The sequence below is a fragment of the Dendrobates tinctorius genome, unplaced genomic scaffold (genome assembly GCF_039654945.1).
Source record: "Dendrobates tinctorius isolate UK_male_01 unplaced genomic scaffold, ASM3965494v1 ptg000166l, whole genome shotgun sequence".
NCBI lineage: Eukaryota > Metazoa > Chordata > Amphibia > Anura > Dendrobatidae > Dendrobates > Dendrobates tinctorius.
In genome coordinates, this window is record NW_027361833.1 from 4,641,946 (window position 1) to 4,663,941 (window position 21,996).

A 21,996-nucleotide genomic window follows, 5' to 3' on the forward strand; every position below is an offset into this window, starting at 1 on the left:
ACACGCCCACCAGGGCCGTGGGGTACCCGGAATAGGACTGGACAGTTCTATGGGGGAGGCCACGGGGCTGTGATCCATTTCTGTGGCCTTGACCGTGTCATAAAATAGAGGATAGTTATGTGGTGTTTAATTGTGATGCCACCCGTGGTGTTAGGCGATGGGTGGCTGACGCTGCGATTTTGGTCAACTGGGGCTGATGGTGATGCAGCAAAGATGGTTCTGCTCCCCACGGGTAGAGTAGGGTCCCAGGGCAAATATATTTGATTGTTCAGATGGTGGTAAACGTTGGAGTGCAGAGAATAAGTGAAGGACGCAGAGAGGTGCAGTTTTCTTTACCTTTTACTTGAAAGTAGATGCAATCTGGGATACCAATTACAGATGACGGATTGAGTCTGGCTTGCCTGGAGGCATTCAGGGGTTCCACCCTGCCAGGTGAGGGTGGGAACCTTACTTCTGCGCTCTCTTTTTGGGTCCCTGCTGCTTGTAGCTAAGCTGCGGCCCTCTCCTGCATGATGGTTTCTAACCTGTATGGCAGACAGCGTGAGCCTATATCACTGGCACTGTCCTTTTCACTGTCAGCCCCGGGCTCTTGGTCTGCTGCTGTGCCTTCAGGTGTTCGGTGTGGCCAGGGAGCTTGCAATCCCCTGCCCTTCAGATTCAGCTGTCAGGGCATACAGCACCCACCCAGCCAAGGACTCTGGCATCCCTTTTTATCAGCACTTTACTCTGTAGTCAGCTATATGCAATTTTAGTTCCCCAGAGCCCTTGTCTCTGCTCCTGTCCCTTCCCTATCCACAGACCAACTGCCAACTCTCCCATTTCCATGATAACTCTCCTGTTTACTTCTCTCAGCTGACTTCTTTCTGACTCACTAGCCCCACCTGCTGGCCAGAATTTATAAGGAAGCTCCCATTTCTGGCCTGGAGCAGGAATTGACATGTACACTGTGTTACCTGGCATGGGGCCCCCCTGCCTCCAGGCATGACATCACCCCTCAGAGGGAGGCAATGTCACTGTGGTAACAGGACTCTGGCGTGCCACAGAAGCAGTGATACTTTATGTCGTTGTCACTAATGACAGTGGCATTCTTTGTGTCTGGAGGAGAGAAGGTTTTTCCACCAACATAGAAGAGGATTCTTTACTGTTAGGGCAGTGAGAATCTGGAATTCCATGCCTGAGGAGGTGGTGATGGCGAATTCAGTCGAGGGGTTCTGGAGAGGCCTGGATGTCTTCCTGGAGCATAACAATATTGTATCTTATTGTTATTAGATTCTTTAGAAGGATGTAGATCTGGGGATTTATACTGATGGAATATAGGCTGACCTGGATGAACAAATGTCTTTTTTCGGCCTTGCTAACTATGTTACTATGTTATCAGAGGGGGTTAAATGCCCGCAATCAGTGCTAGCACTGATTGTGGGGGTTGCTGCGGGGTGTAAGCTCTCACATAGAGTTGACACCCTCACCCAATCGCCACTGTATTCTGCTAGAAACCACGCGATCACAGCACCGTACATATACTGCTGTTTGCAGGAACACAGCTCCCACAAAGCAGTATATGTATGGTGCATATCGGGAAGGGATTAAAGGTAAGGAGTGGTCCGACAAAAACTTGATTTGATTTAGATTTATCTTTTGTTCATTCACTTTGCATTTTGTTAATTGATAATAAACTATTAATACTTCTATTCCTGAAAGCATTCTTAGGGTCTGTTTACATGGATTGACTGGTGGTATGATATGACCACCAATCAGTAAAAACTTTATGAGTAAATGGTGTTCACTGAACAATCTATAATAGATAGCTCAGTGCTCTTAGGGTCTCGTTTCACATAGCGATGCACCAGCAATCCCGACAACGATATGACCTGGTAGGGATCGCTGGTGCTTCGCTACAAGGTCGCTAGTAAGCTGCCAAACAGGCAGATCTCTTCAACAATGCACCAGTGATCTCGACAACGATATGACCTGGTAAGGATCACTGGTGCGATGTCACACAGCCGCTATTCTGAACGATTCCAGCCTGCATCCCTGAGTTCTGCGTCGCCAACGAGGTCGCTCGTCGGCGTCAAACACAGTGATGCATGCTGGCCAGCGGGACGCCGACGATGAACAAATGGCCCAGGACATTCGAGCACGATCAGCGATATCCAGCGGAGGGGGTCGGTCTCTGCTATGTGTCGCATGTAGCGATATCGCTGGCGTGATCGCTGTTGTGCCACAAAATCGGTAACGCATCAGCGATCTCGCTAGCGATCTCGCTATGTGAGAAGGGGCCTTTAGGCTGGCGTGGTTCTCGGCTTTGTGAGTTCTGTTTAAATAGGATGATGCACTACTGAGAACAATGATTTTTTTACACTGCACAAAAGACTATATCACTTTATAAACAAGTGTTTTGCTCTTTCATCGGCTGTTCGGCAGACTGTTTATACAGCAAGATAATCGAGAGACAAGCATTTTTAACAAAGCTAGTTCACGATTATCTTGCAGTGTAAAGGCAGCTTATTTTGCAGCATTTTTTTGAATACCTGTCGAAAACATTTGCTCAATACTGTGTATATATAACAACTTAAAGCTATAAAAGACCATAATGGAAAAGGGAAAAGGGAAGCGGGAACACTATTTAAAATGTGCCACTTTATGATAATAAAGAATAAATAAATAAAATGTGAAAACAGACATGTATTTTTTTCTGCCTGTTTATATACAGGGGGAAAATGGCATGACCTTTATCTGGTTGATAGACTTCAATTCACAATCTTCTATTATAGGATTGGTATTTGTTACTTTTCTCCATGATTAGAAGCACTGTTGTTGTGCAGTGTCCACTCACTTCTGGTACATTCACTGTTACTGCCATCGCCTATGTGTGCAAGGGTTGTTCTTTTTTCTTCCACAATTTTTTACTGAGAAGTTAAGGTATCTTCTAGTCTCTCTTTTTCTATTTTGCTGTAATGTGTATTTTTATATAGATGCTGATTAAATCACTACTTATTGAAAAAAATTATTTAATGTAACGACTAATTTATTGTACTTGTTTCTGCATCATAAGGAGCACAAAGGAGATGTCGGAAGACCATCTATTTAACTGTTTTTCTACATTGTACATTTCTAAATTTCCATTGACCCCTTCACGACCTTTGACGTACCTTCAACGCCACGCATCGCATGTTGCTCCTTTCTTTTCGGATGTCATCTCTGCGGCCGCAGGGGATGCAAACTGACTGCACAATAGTAGCGCCATCAGGCTCCCGGTGCTGGCTGATGTTTGGGCCTGCACCGACTCTGGGAAGAGCCCAATTTCACCTTTGCTCTTTTACAGTTTCCATGCCCTGGTACGGGCCTAAGACTATTCCGCAGCCGCGGACTTCAAGGCCCGTCTGGGTAGGGCAGTAGTAACAGCGCCAAACTGAGATGTGGATGGGAGCATTGTTTTTCTGCCCAGACAGAACAGACAACATCCACTTGTACACTCGTGTCGGCCCCTGTTGCGGTCCCCCGTCCCCAGCGACCAAGCAATACTTCCCGGGGACCACTTTCGGAAGTAGACGAGGGAGGGGCTGGCCAAACCCTGCAGAGTCATAGCTGGGGTGTACTCACCACCTCCCTGTAGAACATCTTGCACACCCCGGTCCTGCAGCTGTGGTCTTCCTCCGCACCGGTGGCTACACGCCATGACTCCAAGAGGCGCAGCACTGTAAAACTGGGTTCCAGCGGTTGAGAGAGACTCCTTGTTTTTCCACAACGGCTTCAGAGGTTGAAAAAACTCGGACTCTGCCAGGGAGAGCTCTGTTCCCCACTGGCTGTCTGACTCCCTCTTCTCCCTCTCGTCAGCCTTCTTCAGTCATCCCGATAGACGTAGCCATACACAACTTGTTCCTTCAGTTCCTACCCGCTTCCAGGTGAGACCGCCTCCAGCTGCTCCTCCCATCCTTTGTTGGTCAGTGGGAGGGGGCGAGGTTTTCTCCTCTTCATCCGCACCCACCAGGGGCGGACCAGGGCATATTGACAGACAGGTTTTGGCACCAAGAGATGATGGCAACACCCACAAAGGATGTGGTTTTCATTGTTGTTTGTTTCTTCTCCGCCATCTCCCGCCAATCTCACCGCTGCCATCTTGTTCACAGTAGAGATCTTAGATTTTCTGTTCCAGTCAGTCAGGTTCAAATCCAGTGTTTCATCCACAAATTCTTCTTCAGATACAGAGACTACTTGCTCTTTCTCCCGTCATCTTCCAGGGGCACAGCGGTAACACACACATCTTCATCATTATTTCTTTCTGCGAGTTCTCCGCACTGTGAGGTAGTCGCTTCCCGCCCACTATGCCAAATGTAAAGGGAGGACAGGACTGTAATCGTGACCCGATCTAAAGCATCTGTGTCCCTATCTTTCCCTACAGAAAACTGTATTCTTCTTCTCAGCGTACCTGTATCTCCAGGTTCAGGTCCCCCTGGGCACTTCCCAGGCAGCGGCAGTCCCTCTTTCAGGCGACCCCCAATAATGGAGATACAGTCCAGAACTTGAACATTCTCTTTACTTAATACTTCACGCATTACATCCACAGTTGGCACATCATGGAATTCACTTGTTTCCTTATCTTTCCCTGCCTTGCTGTCGCTTCTGTGCAGCACACGGCCGGACTGGACCGTCCTAGACTGCTCCCCAGATCCTGGCCTAACCTCGCCATGATGACAATTCCTCCTTCCTGTTTCGCCCCAGACTAGAATTCATCAGTCACCAAGTTTGGTTGCCTCTGGTAAAGCAACCGACCCATCTGTACCGTTCTCGTCAAAGCTCCAACTTCCTTCATCTCATCAGTCCAACCGACTCCTACCCAAAAGGTATCCACCCAGGCGATGAGTCGCCACATCTTTCCTTTCCTGTTCTGGCCCACTGCTATGGTGCACAGTGGCTGTGAATAACGTGGGCTGCAGCGCTTTAACGTTATGTGGCTGCCAAGCTGTCCAGGCCTATAGCTCATGTAGACACTTCGGGCACCCTGGCCTCATCTGACCTAACTTCCTAGAAACTCCTGTCTTACCACCCGGCAGCCCCTCCTACACTTAACCCCCTATAACCATACTATATACTTTACCTACAGTGCACACTAGTATTCCCCATCTAGTAGTCCACAAAGATACTACACCTACCCTACCTTTAAGAACTATAGTACTAAGGTGCCCTCCTCTAATGTCCCAAAAGGATGCACTTTACTTTCCCTGAAGTAAACATGAACATTAGTACACATCATCATATTACATTATATACAGTATTACACTAAAGGAACACAACATAATATATTATAGTTCTACAAAGAATGGTAACATATGTATGAATGTGGCAGTACCATAAATGTGAGCGATAATACATATTACTATGTAGCAGTACTGCAAATATTAATCATAGGCATTACCAACATTAGCATATGTAAGCATCAACACATGGAAAACAATTAGAGGAAGGGAAGCAAGGAGGTAATTCTATCTCACCCCCTTACATTTTCATGTAATAAAACATTGGAGGTGCAGTAAGGCACAATATTACATTATAAAAACAAACAGGCATTTCTTTACTTTTTATTTATGATTGCTGTCCATATAGTATTTAAATCAAGAACAATAACTGGGGTTTTGTTGGCCGACCTAATACAATCAATGACACTTTGGGGCAAGTATAAGTGGTATTAGTAATAGGTATGAATGCTGACTAAACATTATAAAAGCCAATTATTTAAGGACAAAGCTATGAAAATAGTGAAGTAAAAGTGTGCAGAATGGCAAGCCTAGGCAGTTTTGAGCTAGCCCATGCAATCTAACTGTACAATACAAGCATAATAGCATAAAATAGTCATTATTACATACAAATGAATTCAACTGTAAAAAGAGGAGCCATGAAATAATAAACCAGGCACCGGCCATGTGACTCCTATGGGGTGTAGCTTGAAATGACAATGGATACACATAAACATTCTGTACAAAGTCGTTTTTCTATAATGTAGATATACTATTGTCTTTACTACTATAGGATTATGGTGATAGTCATAAACAAGGGTCACAAAAAAGAGGTTATTGGAGACAACAGGAATAATATCATTTAAATGCTTTGGAAATGAAAAAAATATGGGTAATTAAAAGGATATGTAACTTTTAGATAGGATCTAGTGACGAGCAATTATACTCGTTGATCAAGGTTTCCCAGAGCATGCTCGGGTGATCTCCGAGTATTTTGGCGTACTCGGAGATGTAGTGTTTGTCGACGTAGCTGCATGATTTGCGGCTGCTTGCCAGCCTGAATACATGTGGGGATTGCCTGTTTGTTAGGGATTCCACACATGTATTCAGCCTGTCTAGCAGCTTCCAATCATGTATCTGCTTCGACAAACACTAAATCTCATAGCACGCCAAAAATACTAGGAGACCACCCGAGCCCTAGTAATGAGTATACTCACTCATCACTACTAGGATCTTCAAAAAGACAGTTCTCCTTTAAGTTTGATACTAAAATAACAAAAAAAAAAAAACAATTTGACCTCAGATATCACACTATCTACTGCATACTTTATTTATTAGATCAGTTTGAACTGATGGTGGTGGTATACTTACTGTGAAAATACATTTTAAAATAGAGGGATATAATTCTTATATTTTAATGAGCATTTTCTAAGTCCTAGAGAGATGAATTTAGTCAGACAGGTCCTTCTTGATTTGTTGCTTAAAGCACAAAAGGGTTGTGCAGATTTTATTCTTTCGCAACAAGTGGTGTACATTTGACAAAGGGCGCGCTAACCACTAACAGGACAGGTCAGGGGGTTGACGTTCTGCTATAAGACTATTGTTCTTGAAAGGCATTAACAGGAGTTGTACCTCTAGGCCCCATAACACAAGGTGAGTGGCACAGGAGTCATGTACTCATATTGATGCACAGCAAGCACGTTCTCCATTTTTTAAGCTGAGCCAGGAGCTCTGTCATTTTCCCCTCCTTCTCATTGTCCTTGGTATGGCTGTAGGATACATGGCTCCTGTAGAATTATCTCTTCTACCCTATCTGCAGTAGGACAAAAAGGTAGCCATGTCCTCCTCTTCTGCAAGTCTTGCCTCCTTAGCAATTTCCCAGTAGCAGAAGAATAACCAGGGTTCTCCTCTGGATTTCTGTACAACTATTTCCTTTCAATAACATGGAGAAAATCCCAGTGAATGACAAAAAAAATTGTCTTTCATTTCTAATTTTAATGTTACTTAGTTTAAATAATTTAAATAAAAATACATAGATTACATCTGGGCTACAGATGTAGGTCTTCTGCTTAAAGTAAGCATAAAGATACCAGCTCTAGATGAATGATTTACACTTTATTTCAAACCCTTTTTTTAATCGGAGATTTCTTTTCTGTAGTCCGCAGCCTTTTTTCAAATTAATTTGCTAAATGTGCCACATTTTTTGGGGGGGACTCCCAATGCACTCTTAGACCACTTTCATGAGACTACTTTTGGACCAAGTGTGGCCCATCAAAAAAAAAAACAACCAATGTTATTCAATAGGACTGTATGTCTATGTAAAAAGAAATTGCAGCATACACTAATCTTTTCCATATTTCAGATGAGACTCAACTATTCAAGTCTAAAGGTACTGTGACAGTGTCACTGGTGACGTGATGGAGGGGAGATACGTGTAAAACCAGAATCGTTTCTATCAACACACTATGTTTTGGGTTGTTTTATTGAAAGTTATATTATGGGCTGGTTTTAGTGGACCTCCATAGAGTGGGAGAGGGTCCACATATCTCCCTTACAGGATCTGTGTGATGTCAGGATCATGTGATCAGTCACATGCTGGAGAGTCACACGGTCTTGCTTTAAATGGCTGAGCTCAGGGTTATTCTGGGCTGTGGAGGGCCTGGAGAGGAAGACTCCAGGAGAGTGTTTGTGCACATAGTGTTTGTGTAAGTACATTGTTAACGCTGAGTAAGCTGACCTCCACTAGTACAAGGACTGCACGAAGTGCTACCATTTTGCTTTGCTGTTTTGCCCAGAGGGCCATATTTATTTTTGTGCTTAACACCTTGGTTTATACTGTACTAACAAACAAAGTGCATCCTTAAATGCGCAGTGTTCCATTGACTACCTCCGTGTGCAACCGAGTGAGCCGATCTACCACAGTACATAAAAAAATAGGATCACGTATGGATCAAACTTATAGCATACGATTTTAACAGATACATTGCAATTATCAAAACGGCAAACTGTATTTGGTCCAGAATATTTTAATGTCTTCTGATGTGTAAAAACAAAAACCCTACGGATACTTTTATACTTGGTGTGAACATAGCCTAACATGTATGAACTGCGTTTGGGCCTGTGTAGCCTTTTCCCCTCTTTTGCTACACTAACATACAACTGAGAGATTCTATGACTCTAAATAATAAGCATGAGGTCCTATGTTTAGGATGATTTACATTTGCCAAGACGCTACCCAATAATATCTATTTTGCATTCATAGGAAGAACTGGCAGAACAATAATGAGTTTAATTACTTGTGATTCTTGTGTTTACAAGACTGCTAAAGTGTCATTAGGCAGCATTTCTAGATAATATTGCTTATTAATCACACTATTTAAATGGTAAAATATATTAGATTAATATTGCTTTATACCTCAGTTCACAAGTAATGTTTTCCAAGACCTTCATTGAAGCAATTTAGCCGTAACACTTATTTTCTACGCTAAAATCATTTAAGCAATTTCCATGGAGCAGATAAAAGGTGTAATGCATACATCTCAGCCAGATCTGTTCTTTGCTGATAATCCAGAAGCCGATCAGAAATGTTACAACCAAAAATAGCAGAAGTTTATTAAAAACTATTATTAGATCTGTAGACTGCAGTCAAAGTCTTAAAATAAGATTTCCTCAAGTCTGAGTATTACAATGCGACAGTTCTATATTTCTCTCTTGATTTTTTTTACGTTACTACCAACTTATTTTTCTTTATGCGGTCCCTTTCATACCAAAGTCTACATAAAGGTTTGTAACTTGTCATTTTCTTTCTCTCCGTGTACAATATTGAAAGGGTTAGCCCCCTACTACTTCCATTCCCTCTTTTCCCCATGTCTTCCAATGCATTCGTGACACCTCAGAGTCCAGTTGTCACAGTGACATTACCTCCCTCTAATGGGTAAAGTCATGCTTGGAGGCAGAAAGGGACCCCATGCCAGGCAGCATAGATTTAATCACAATTTCCTGCTGCAAGTCAAAAAAGGGAGATGCCTTATAAATTCTGGCCTGCAGAGGGGGTTGGTGAGTCAGCTAGAAGTCAGCTGAGGGAGTTGTCATGGAAACGAGAGCAGCTGTGAGAGAAATGATAATGACAGTAAAACGTGAGGATGTGAGGTAAAAGGATCTTTCTGGAAGATCCTGTCAGATGAAGACAGGGAGCTGATCTGTGAAGAGGGAAAGGACAAGAGCAGAGATTGAGAGACTCTAGGGAAGCTAAAATACTGCATATAGCAGACCCCTGAGTGAAGCGCTAATAAAGAGAAAAGGGACATCAGAGTCCTAGGCTGACAGGAGCTGTACACCCTGATAGCCGAATCTGAAAGTACAGGAGATTATAAATTCCTGTGCACATTAAACACCTGAGGGCACGTCAGCGGATAAGGAGCTCGGGGCCGACGGTGAAGAGAACGGTACCCGTGGAATAGGCTCACGCTGACAGCCGTACAGGTTAGTGAAACCATCAAAAATAGAGGGTCGTAGCATAGTTATATACAGTGGAGACCCACACACATAGCGCAGAAAGGAATGTCCTAAATCCCCACCTGGCAAGGTGGATCCCCTGAATGCCTCTAGGCGAGCCGGACTCATTCCAGCACCTGTATGTGGTACTCCGGACTGCAACCTATTACCAGTAAAAGGTAAAGAAACTGCACCTCTCTGTGTCTTTCTCTCATTTATCTGCACCCCAACATTTACAGCCATTTTTACTATTTATTTAACATCTTTGCCCTGGGACTACAGCCCTACCTGTGGAGGGCTGCAACATCATAGCTGCGCCCAACATCCATCCCAGAGAAGCAACACCGCAGCGCTGGTCACCTCTGACCAGAATACTACAAGTGGCGTCACGTATTTCACCATCTATAAACATTATCTTTATTTTTACCACAAAAATACCACACAACTTTCCCCTATTTTATTACTGGACGCCTCTGGGCCACGGACCGGGTCGCCGCCGCCGTGACACCGTCCCCCATGGAAGTCGACGGGCCCGGGGCACTCCACATTCTTGCACTATAAAATTTGTGGGATCACAACACAAACCCAAACTAAGTACCTGTTCACAAGACACTACTGTATTACAATATTACTGAACTTTGCTTTTCTATTTTACTTTGCAACTTTGTATCATGTTAATGTAGACAAACATTCCTTATCTGACAGATACTTACCAATACTATCATTATTATTATTATTAGCGGCCTTCAGCCTGATCTCATCTTGATGGATGAACAATCTGTAGGAAGATCGATGTTATGCAAGCCTAGGTAGGTCTACCAAGGTTTTCTCCACCGTTATCTTGATAGTATCAATCCATTTGGTCTTCCTCTTTGCCTTGTTCCTTCTATTCTTCCGACCATGATGTCCTTCTCCAGTGATTGCTCTCTTTACATGATGTGTCCAAAGTAGACAAGTCAGGTGATCCTGGCTTCGAGCGACATGTCTGACTTGATTTGTTCCAAAATGAATTTGTTTGTTCTTATTGCCATCCATGGCATTGATAGCATTCTTCTCCAGCACCACATTTCAAAGCCATTGACAGGTGATTTAACAGATGAGTATATGATCGGCAGCAACCTAGAAATGGTGGCATCTACCATATCTTTCAATTTTTAAAATACTATATACTGAAAACCTCTTTGAATTCTTATTTTAATTAAAATACATAATTGTGATTGTGACATAACTATTTATGACATATTTATATCTATTTAATTGACCATATGTTTAGTGCCAAGATTTCCATCTCCAGAAAATACAGATGTGAGACTTCAGCGCAGAATAACTTCCTTACATCTGCTAACCATAGTTATTAGTTCCTGTATTCATATTGCCTAATCCCAATGACATTTCATTGGCTTCCTGCTGTGAAGTCCATTTCTTGACTTTTTACAAATGAGGCCTTGTTATCCATCTGAGGGGAAAAAAAAAGTACATCACAATTTGACATCACATTTGCCTAATGTGCTGTAATATAAGCTGGTAACTAGTGTTGAGCATTCCGATACCGCAAGTATCGGGTATCGGCCGATACTTGCTGTATCGGAATTCCGATACCGACTTCCGATATTTTTTCAATATCGGAATTCGGCATCGGAATCGGAAGTTCAGTTGATTGACGGCCTGACGTCATCATGATGCGCGGTGTGTGCGCATCATGATGCGCCGTCATTTCGGGCCTTCCGGGGGTCTCTGCCGGCCTGCCGGGGGGCTGTGCCGGCCTGCCGGGGGGCTGTGTGGACTGCCCGGGGTCTGTACCGGCCTGCCGGGGGGCTGTGCCGGCCTGCCGGTGGTCTGTGCACCCTGTGGGGGTCTGTACCGGCCTGCCGGGGGGCTGTGCCGGCCTGCCGGGGGGCTGTGCTGATGTCCGGGGGTCTGTGCAAGCATCGTCCGATGGGACTACAAGTCCCATCTGGCGATGCCTGCTACCATGACAGTGATTGACACATTAGCCAATGATGGGACAGTAGTAGTCCCATCATCCAGCTAATGTGTTAAATGTTAAAAAAAAAAAAAAAAAAAAAAATACTACATACATACTACATGCATGCTACATACATACTACATGCTACATACATACTACATATATACTACATACATACTACATACATGCTACATACATACTACATGCATGCTACATACATACTACATATATACTACATACATGCTACATACATACTGCATGCTACATGCTACATACATACTACATACATACTACATACATACTACATATATACTACATGCATGCTACATACTACATGCTACATACATACTACATACATACTACATACATACTACATACATACTACATGCATGCTACATACATACTACATACATACCACATACATACTACATATATACTACATGCATGCTACATACATACTACATGCTACATACATACCACATATATACTACATACATACAATACATACTACATACATACTACATGCTACATACATACTACATATATACTACATGCATGCTACATACATACTACATGCTACATACATACCACATACATACTACATACATACTACATGCTACATACATACTACATACATACTACATACATACTACATACATACTACATGCATGCTACATACATACTACATACATACCACATACATACTACATACATACTACATGCTACATATATACTACATGCATGCTACATACATACTACATGCTACATACATACCACATATATACTACATACATACAATACATACTACATACATACTACATGCTACATACATACTACATATATACTACATGCATGCTACATACATACTACATGCTACATACATACCACATACATACTACATACATACTACATACATACTACATGCTACATACATACTACATGCTACATACATACTACATATATACTACATGCATGCTACATACATACTACATATATACTACATGCATGCTACATACATACTACATACATACTACATGCTACATACATACCACATATATACTACATACATACAATACATTCATACAATACATACATAGACATACAGTACATATAACATAGAGTAACATACTTACCAATATTTGTCACATTGTTCCCCGAAGCCATTGTCGTCTACGGAATAAATATTAACATAACAAACCACAAAAATACTCACCCACGATCCGAAGCAGTCCACGAGTGTGTCCCACGACGATCTTGGGTAGAGAACTGCAGCATCAGATGATGCTGCCGTTCTCTACGGGCTGCAGGAATCCAATGACGGAAGGTAGGTATCCTTCCGCACTGTATTCCTCCGCCACTTAAAAAAAAAAAGTCCCTAGTCTCACTTTATGCCATTGCTGCGTGGGAAATTCCCACACAGCAATGGCATAAAGTGAGACTAGGGACTTTTTTTTTTTAAGTGGCGGAGGAATACAGTGCGGAAGGATACCTACCTTCCGTCATTGGATTCCTGCAGCCCGTAGAGAACGGCAGAAACAGCTGATGCTGCAGTTCTCTACCCAAGATCGTCGTGGGACACACTCGTGGAGTGCTTCGGATCGTGGGTGAGTATTTTTGTGGTTTGTTATGTTAATATTTATTCCGTAGACGACAATGGCTTCTGGGAACAATGTGACAAGTATTGGTAAGTATGTTACTCTATGTTATATGTACTGTATGTCTATGTATGTATTGTATGAATGTATTGTATGTATGTAGTATATATGTGGTATGTATGTAGCATGTAGTATGTATGTAGTATGTATGTAGCATGCATGTAGCATGCAGTATGTATGTAGCATGCATGTAGTATATATGTAGTATGTATGTAGCATGCATGTAGTATATATGTAGCATGTATGTGGTATGTATGTAGCATGTAGTATGTATGTAGTATGTATGTGGTATGTATGTAGCATGCAGTATGTATGTAGCATGCATGTAGTATATATGTAGTATGTATGTAGCATGTATGTAGTATGTAGTATGAATGTAGCATGTATGTAGTATGCATGTTGTATGTATGTAGCATGTAATTTTTTTTTTTTTTTTTTTTTTTTACATTTAACACATTAGCCGGATGATGGGACTACTACTGTCCCATCATTGGCTAATGTGTCAATCACTGTCATGGTAGCAGGCATCGCCCGATGGGACTTGTAGTCCCATCGGACGATGCCTGCACAGACCCCCGGAGCCTGCACAGACCACCGGCAGGCCGGCACAGCCCCCCGGCAGGCCGGCACAGCCCCCCGGCAGGCCGGCACAGCCCCCCGGAGCCTGCACAGACCACCGGCAGGCCGGCACAGACCACCGGAGCCTGCACAGACCCCCTGGCAGGCCGGCACAGCCCCCCGAAAGGCCCGTACAGACCCCAGAGAGGCTGTACAAGGGCAGGAAAGGGTTTTTCTTATTCCGATACCGGAAGTCCCATAGACTTGAATGGGACTTCCGGTATTGGAATCGGCGATACCGATACTTTTTTTAAAGATCGGCCGATACCATCCGATACGATACTTTGAAGTATCGGACGGTATCGCTCAACTCTACTGGTAACTGAAAGATGGCCTTCCTTCGGTAGAATGGAGAAAGGGAGGGAGAAAACAACAGAATGGGGAGACTGAGCACATAGAAACAGATAAAGACATGAAGAGTGGCTAACTGAAATCAAGAAGGAAATCCACCATAGTAATCCTGTGTGTGTAGATAATACAGTAGATATGTACTGTATATAATATGTATGTTTGCTTATATACTGTATATACCGTTTTCAGCTCATATTTTTTATTTATTTTACGCATTTGTATAGCACCATTAATTCCACAGCGCTTTACAGACATTATTGGTACTGTTCCCGATGGGGCTCACAATCTAAATTCCCTATCAGTATGTCTTTGGAATGTGGGAGGAAACCTGAGTACCCAGAGGAAACCCACGCAAACACGAAGAGAACATACAAACTCCTTGCAGATGTTGTCCTTGGTGAGAGTTGAACCCCGTACTCAGCATAAATGAGTACACCCCATTTGAAGAGTAAAATTTTAATCAATATCTCAGTGAACAAGAGAACAATTTCCACAATTTTGACAACATTGAATTTCCTAGGACATCTTTTTAGCCCACAACATGAAAGTAATGTTAATAATATAACATTTCATTACAAAACCTTAAGGTTTACTCAAATTAATTGATGCTAAAATAAGTACACCCCACATTAAAAACTACTACATCTAATATTTTGTATGATCTCAATGATGTTTACGGACAGCACCAAATCATCTAGACATGGAATGAACAAGATGGTGACATATTGCAACATTTATCTTTTTCCTATCTTCATGAATGACCTCTTTTAGAGTCTGTATGGTGAATTGAGAAAGATGTTCAAATTGTCTCTTCAGAATTTCCTATAGCTGTTTCAGTTGGGTTCAGATCAGGAGACATACTTGGCCACTGAATAGGCTTCACCCTGTTCTCCTTCAGAAATGCAGCATGTGTTTTGGATCATTGTCACGTTGGAAATGTTCATATCTACCAAAGGCATGGAGTGATGGTATCATCTTCTCTTTCATTATAGAGCAGCACAACTGTGAATACATGATACCTTCAAAGAATGTAACTTCCAAGCACCAGGAGTACTCATGTAGCCTTACATAAAGACACGGCCACCACCATATTTCTTTGTAAGCAACATGCATTTAGAAAATTGAGCTTGGAAAATGCATGATGGCTTCAGCGAAAAATGTTAGTGGCAGTGTCCTTATGTGGAGCTGCATGAGTGCTGCTGGAGTTGGGAAGCTACATTTCTTTGATGGCTTTGTAAAGGAATAGAAAAGCTGCCTATAATCCCCCATTGAAGATTTGATGGTTATATAATGCATTGTGATGTTTTGAAATGTTGTTTGTCTATTTTCTGCCCAGCAGCAGTGATTTAGTTGCAGACGGGGTTGACAACTAGGAGCAGCCTTATTGGATGGAGTTACATGGGCACCAACAGGAAAGAAATTTCCTGTTATTAGTCAAATAGCGCTAAGCCTTAAGAAGAGTCAGACCTATGGTCTAGCTGCTTGAAAACTTGCATATAAACGGTGTCATGTGCAAAGTGAGAACCATATGTTGGATAGTACGCTCTGCAGGGAAGCAGATATTAATTGGCATAGGAATTCTAGAATTCAGGCAGGACACCTAGCGAAGTTAAAGAGGAGGATGAGGAAGGAAGCCTAATCACTTGAATGGAGAATCGCTCAGGTGAGCAGCAGGACGACGTCCTAAAGACAACTAAGCTGAAGAAAGGATTTCTAATCCCAGACAATAAGGTCATAAGCAAACAATTGTCTATAGTGAAAAAAGCTAGAGTGTCACCATACTGGGGCACAAGTTCTGAAGATGCAGTGTGTAAGGTGCCGGGATTTTCCCTCTGCACAGGATGGATCCCAAGCCTTATCTTCTCCTGCAGTCTCCCATTCAGTCTCGACCGCAGTGGATGCTGCTCACCAGAGATGTCGGTCTCAGTGTCTTGCTCAGACACGGGCTGTGCGCTTTATTACTGCTGCCTCTCCTGGTCCAGCTATGGTAACTTGCAATAGACAAAGGCGAGCAGTCGTTCTTGAGGCTAAGTCCAGGATTCGCTCTACTGAGCATGCTCATGAGGTGGCGACTGGCGACCTCTCATTGGTGTTCGGTCATCATCTGCTCAGGTCCTGCCTGGCTCCAGATTGGCCCACGAGCAAGGTCCTGTCTGACTGGCGCAGTCTCTAAATGGATCTTTGGGGTGCCCGTCGGTGCTCTAAGATCACTTGTATTTGCTGTGTGTGTAGGTGGGACAGTTACCACCCTGTATGCACATGTGCTGCTACTGGCACTGCGAGTGTGGTTCTTGTCAGGCAGTGTAGGGAACTCCCACTTGAGCTTAGCACCTGCACCGGGCGGCGGCAGTGAAAGTGCGAGTTCGCACTGACCGTGTGACAGGGTAGGCTCAATCACCATCATAGTGGAGGGAGAGTTATAGGGACCCCAACTTGCTTCAATTCCACTATGCTCCTGTGATGCCTAACAGGGCATAGAATCATAGAATCATAGAATCATAGAATCGTAGAGTTGGAAGGGACCTCCTGGGCCATCTGGTCCAACCCCCTGCTCAAAGCAGGATTCGCTAAATCATCCCAGTCAGATGTCTGTCCAGCCTCTGTTTGAAGACTTCCATTGAAGGAGAACTCACCACTTCTCGTGGCAGCCTGTTCCACTCATTGATCACTCTAACTGTCAAAAAGTTTTTTCTAATATCTAATCTGTGTCTCTTCCCATTCAGTTTCATCCCATTGCTTCTAGTCTTTCCTTGTGCAAATGAGAATAAAGTTGATCCTTCTACAATGTGACAGCCCTTTAGATATTTGTAGACAGCTATTAAGTCTCCTCTCAGTCTTCTCTTTTGCAAACTAAACATTCCCAAATCCTGCAACCTTTCCTCATAAGACAGGGTTTGCAGACCGGTCACCATTCTGGTCGCTCTTTTCTGAACTTGCTCCAGTTTGTTGATGTCTTTTTTAAAATGTGGTGCCCAAAACTGGACACAATATTCCAGATGAGGTCTGACCAAAGAGGAGTAGAGGGAAATAATGACTTCACGTGATCTAGACTGTATGCTTCTGTTAATACATCCTAGAATTGCATTTGCCTTTTTTGCTGCTGCATCACACTGTTGACTCATATTCAGTCTGTGATCTATTAGTATACCCAAGTCTTTTTCACATGTGCTGTCACTTAGCCCTATTCCTCCCATTCTATATATGCTTTTTTCATTTTTATTGCCCAGATGTAGTACTTTGCATTTCTCCCTGTTAAAAACCATTCTGTTAGTTGCTGCCCACTTCTCCAGTTTATTTAAATCTTTTTGAATCCTCTCTCTCTCTTCTCTAGTATTAGCTATCCCTCCTAGCTTTGTGTCATCAGCAAATTTAATCAGTTTACCCTCAATTCCTTCATCTAAATCGTTGATAAATATGTTGAACAATACAGGGCCCAGGACAGAGCCCTGTGGTACCCCACTTGAGACATTCTTCCAACTGGATGTGCAGCCATTTACGACCACTCTTTGGGTCCGATCACTAAGCCAGTTATGAATCCACCTAACAGTTGCCTTGTCCATTCCATACTTAGTCATTTTTTCAATAAGGGTTGTATGAGAGACTTTGTCTTAGAGTCCTCTCAGTTTTTGTGCTGATTTGTGGAGTAACAGAGTCAGGCACGTTGCACTCTGTTGTGACTTTTTCTCATTCAAAATGGGGGGAGCTGGGATTGCATGGCGGCATGACAGGTCAGCTGGATGACATGCTATTAGTATAATGTGCAATACAAAATAATATTGTGGTACCGTGTTAGCCAGAAAAACAGATGTAAATACTTATGTCCCCCCAAAAAATTGAGAAAAGTATTCAAGGAGTGATACCTTTATTGGCTGACCAGAGAAATTATATTTGCGAGCTTTCAAGGCTCAGAAGGCTATAAATATGAAAGACTGACCGTCACTTCCAAACAGAGAACAGGTGTGAACAGGTGCTTACTAAGAGTAGCCATCTCCATAGATAACCAACAAATAAAGTTGAACTCTGTAACACTATAGCATGCAAACATGAAATATGTGAATATGAAATTGTATTACTGCTCTAGAAAATAGGAAAAAACGGAGATACTTAGCACATAAATCGGCCAATTCATGTCTGCCCTGGAGCCACGACAAGGTGATGTTCCTTGCTGGGACACCTGTTCTCTGTTTGGAAGTGACGGTCAGTCAAAAAGCTGCTAGATAATGGTGGGGGTAGGGTCACAGAGAGCAGAAGGACTAGATGGCCCCAGAAACCTAGACCATTAGTGATAATCTCCTGCTGATAAAACACTGATTTTGTTGTCACAATAATACACAGCTTTGTAAGCGCACATCACTTGACTCAGCTGAAGCTGATGTATTTGTAACAGCATATATAGGCTGCTGACATACACTCCTCAACATTGGAATTGCAACACCTAAGGGCCTTTTACACTAAACAACGCACCAGCGATAACGATAGCGATCCGACCAGGCATAGATCGCTGTTGTGTCGTTACGTGATCGCTAGATAGCTTTCAAACAGTCCACTCTCGTCAACGACTCTAGAGAGATCAGCGATCTGCATAGCGACCTCGTTGCTCGTTGAGTACCTTTCACATTACTAAACAAAAAACGATTCAGACCTCGGTGGGCGTGCTTCAGCGTTTAATTTACAACGCCCCCCAAAGCGCCGATTGGTGGTCACCGCTACGCTGTCATTGGCCGGCGGCGTCATTAAAGAGGACGTAATAGCGTTACAGTTTAAATCTCTGGAGCGCCGTGGTTAGCTTAAACCAGCATTTTTCTCCCTAGAGACAACAGTGCATTTTTGGTTCGATTTCGCTATTCGACCTTCAGCAACCCTCTTGAAGGATCATCATCATCATTGGTTATTTTCAAATACCTCCATTTTGAATATCATCTCAACAGTGCAAATTTTTTTATATTTTTTCTCCCTAACTTTCGGAATTTTCGCAACGTCAAAGGTAAGTTTATCTTGGTTCCAAAGTTTTATTTATTTTTTTATGCCCTTTTTTTTTTTTTTTTTTATTTTATCGTTTTATTTTTGTGTACTGTAGAAACCGCGCCCGCCCCCATTTTTGTAATTGTTGAACGGGATACCTTTCTAGGACAGCGACCAAGCTTATGCGATTCAAACTCTTTTTTATTGTGTCTATGTTCATTTTGTCCATATGCACATGTCCGAGCAGCCATTTTAGTTTTGAAACCGCGCCCGCCCCCATTTTTGTAATTGTTGAACGGGATACCTTTCTAGGACAGCGACCAAGCTTATGCGATTCAAACTCTTTTTTATTGTGTCTATGTTCATTTTGTCCATATGCACATGTCCGAGCAGCCATTTTAGTTTTGAAACCGCGCCCGCCCCCATTTTTGTAATTGTTGAACGGGATACCTTTCTAGGACAGCGACCAAGCTTATGCGATTCAAACTCTTTTTTATTGTGTCTATGTTCATTTTGTCCATATGCACATGTCCGAGCAGCCATTTTAGTTTTGAAACCGCGCCCGCCCCCATTTTTGTAATTGTTGAACGGGATACCTTTCTAGGACAGCGACCAAGCTTATGCGATTCAAACTCTTTTTTATTGTGTCTATGTTCATTTTGTCCATATGCACATGTCCGAGCAGCCATTTTAGTTTTGAAACCGCGCCCGCCCCCATTTTTGTAATTGTTGAACGGGATACCTTTCTAGGACAGCGACCAAGCTTATGCGATTCAAACTCTTTTTTATTGTGTCTATGTTCATTTTGTCCATATGCACATGTCCGAGCAGCCATTTTAGTTTTGAAACCGCGCCCGCCCCCATTTTTGTAATTGTTGAACGGGATACCTTTCTAGGACAGCGACCAAGCTTATGCGATTCAAACTCTTTTTTATTGTGTCTATGTTCATTTTGTCCATATGCACATGTCCGAGCAGCCATTTTAGTTTTGAAACCGCGCCCGCCCCCATTTTTGTAATTGTTGAACGGGATACCTTTCTAGGACAGCGACCAAGCTTATGCGATACAAACTATTTGTTATAAAATGTATGTCCGTACCTAAATGAAAGAGTTCTCACCATTTCCTTTCTTTTTTATTACAGATGGCATCAAGTAGCCAAGTTGCTAACAGCCAAGAGTTCATACGCCTATTTATTGAGATGTATCGCTCACTGCCCTGCCTATGGAAGGTGAAGTCTCCTGATTACAGTAACAAATACAAGAAGAAGGTTGCATATGAAAAACTTGTCAATCTATATCAAGAAAATCACCCAAGCGAAACAGTTGACGAGGCTGTTATTAAAAAAAAAATTCAAGCTCTACGCACAGTGTTCAAAAAGGAATTGAACAAGGTGGAAAAGTCAACAAGGTCTGGGGCAGGTACCGATGAAGTGTATGTTCCGAAGTTGTGGTACTACAACTTGCTGGAGTTTACGCGAGACCAGGAAATCCCCAGGGTTATGCACTGTTCTATGTCACTGCCACAAGAGGAAGAAACAGTGACACGGCCTGATTCCCCTCTAGTCGATGTAAGTATGTTTTGGGTTTCCCTCAAATAACCTATGATACATATATATGTACATGGTACAGTTGAGTTTTAGTCATTAAGTTGATGATTTGTAACTTTGTTCACAGCTGATACCTCTTCATTTTAAATTGGTTTATCATTACATAATTTCTACACATTTTGTCGATGACAGTACGTAGCCAGTACCAATGTTCACACCCCCTCTTAATAAATTATTGTTATGTGTTTAAAAAACACTCGTTTTACTTTTTCTGTGTTTTAACCTTTTTTTTCTGTTCTTGCAGCATGTAACAGAAGAGGTGTCACCTACACCATGTGTAATTCCTGAAACCCCTGCAACATCAAACCCAACCGACGAGGAGGCAGAGGAGGCAAGTGTGTCCGTGGGAGCGTACACTGTGCAAAGGCGTAACCCTGTGAGTAGAAAAAGAAAGGCCACCGCTCCACCTTTTCCTGAGTTTGTCGATATAGCAAAGAACATATTGTCGCTGCAGGAAAAGCAAGCCATTGGGGGCTTTGCGCACATGGTGGACGAAAGACTTCGGTCTCTGGACGTTACACAAAGGCTTCAGGCTGAGAGAATTATATTCGAAGCGCTAAATAAAGCTGCTGTTGGACAACTAAAAGACAGTTATATTCTGGTGGATTCCCAAGCAATGTCAATAACCCCAAGGCCGCAGACACAAGAACAGGTAACAAGCACGCCAAGAAGGGCGATTCAGCCGCTACACAGCATGAACTTTGGAACCCCACATTGGCAGTCTGGCCCATTCATAAATCCTGGAAGGCAGCAACTGAATGACTCAGACTTAAGTTACACTCAATTATAGTTGTTATGTTAACTTTTTGTATTAACAAAATTGTTTGGTTTTTCTTTTTTGTTTGTTTATAAAAAATAAAAAGTGTAATTAAAATCTTTGCTTTACACATGACTACAATTCCAAGTCCTTTCTAGACTGAGACAAAAATTGTTTTGCCAGTTAGGCTTTTTAATTTCTTTCTTTAAGACTGATTTTTAAACAAACCATGAAAGTTTAACATATGTCAACATGACATAGACAATTTTTTAAAACAAAACAAAAAAAAATTAAATGTTATCACCCTGCGGTTGGGCTGCCACAAATTGGTCCAGCATCACTCCGAGTTGGTGTA

The 21,996-nt window shown here is 42.5% G+C and overlaps 1 protein-coding gene across 1 annotated transcript; it reads left to right on the forward strand.

The window, feature by feature from the left end:
* The first annotated feature begins 20,188 nt into the window (after positions 1–20,188).
* On the forward strand, positions 20,189–21,769 carry LOC141053639 (uncharacterized). Its single transcript, XM_073550654.1, has 2 exons — positions 20,189–20,845; positions 21,129–21,769. The coding sequence occupies exons 1-2, from the start codon at positions 20,420–20,422 to the stop codon at positions 21,672–21,674; spliced, it is 972 nt and encodes a 323-aa protein (XP_073406755.1). The 5' UTR covers positions 20,189–20,419; the 3' UTR covers positions 21,675–21,769.
* The last annotated feature ends 227 nt before the right edge of the window (positions 21,770–21,996 follow it).

What these genes read in the sequence shown, in the direction of transcription:
- LOC141053639 (XM_073550654.1), top strand. Translation starts at nt 20,420, where the DNA reads ATGGCATCAAGTAGCCAAGTTGCTAACAGCCAAGAGTTCATACGCCTA. An exon ending in CTGATTCCCCTCTAGTCGAT is followed by an intron (nt 20,846 to 21,128) that starts GTAAGTATGTTT and finishes CTGTTCTTGCAG; the next exon opens with CATGTAACAGAAGAGGTGTC.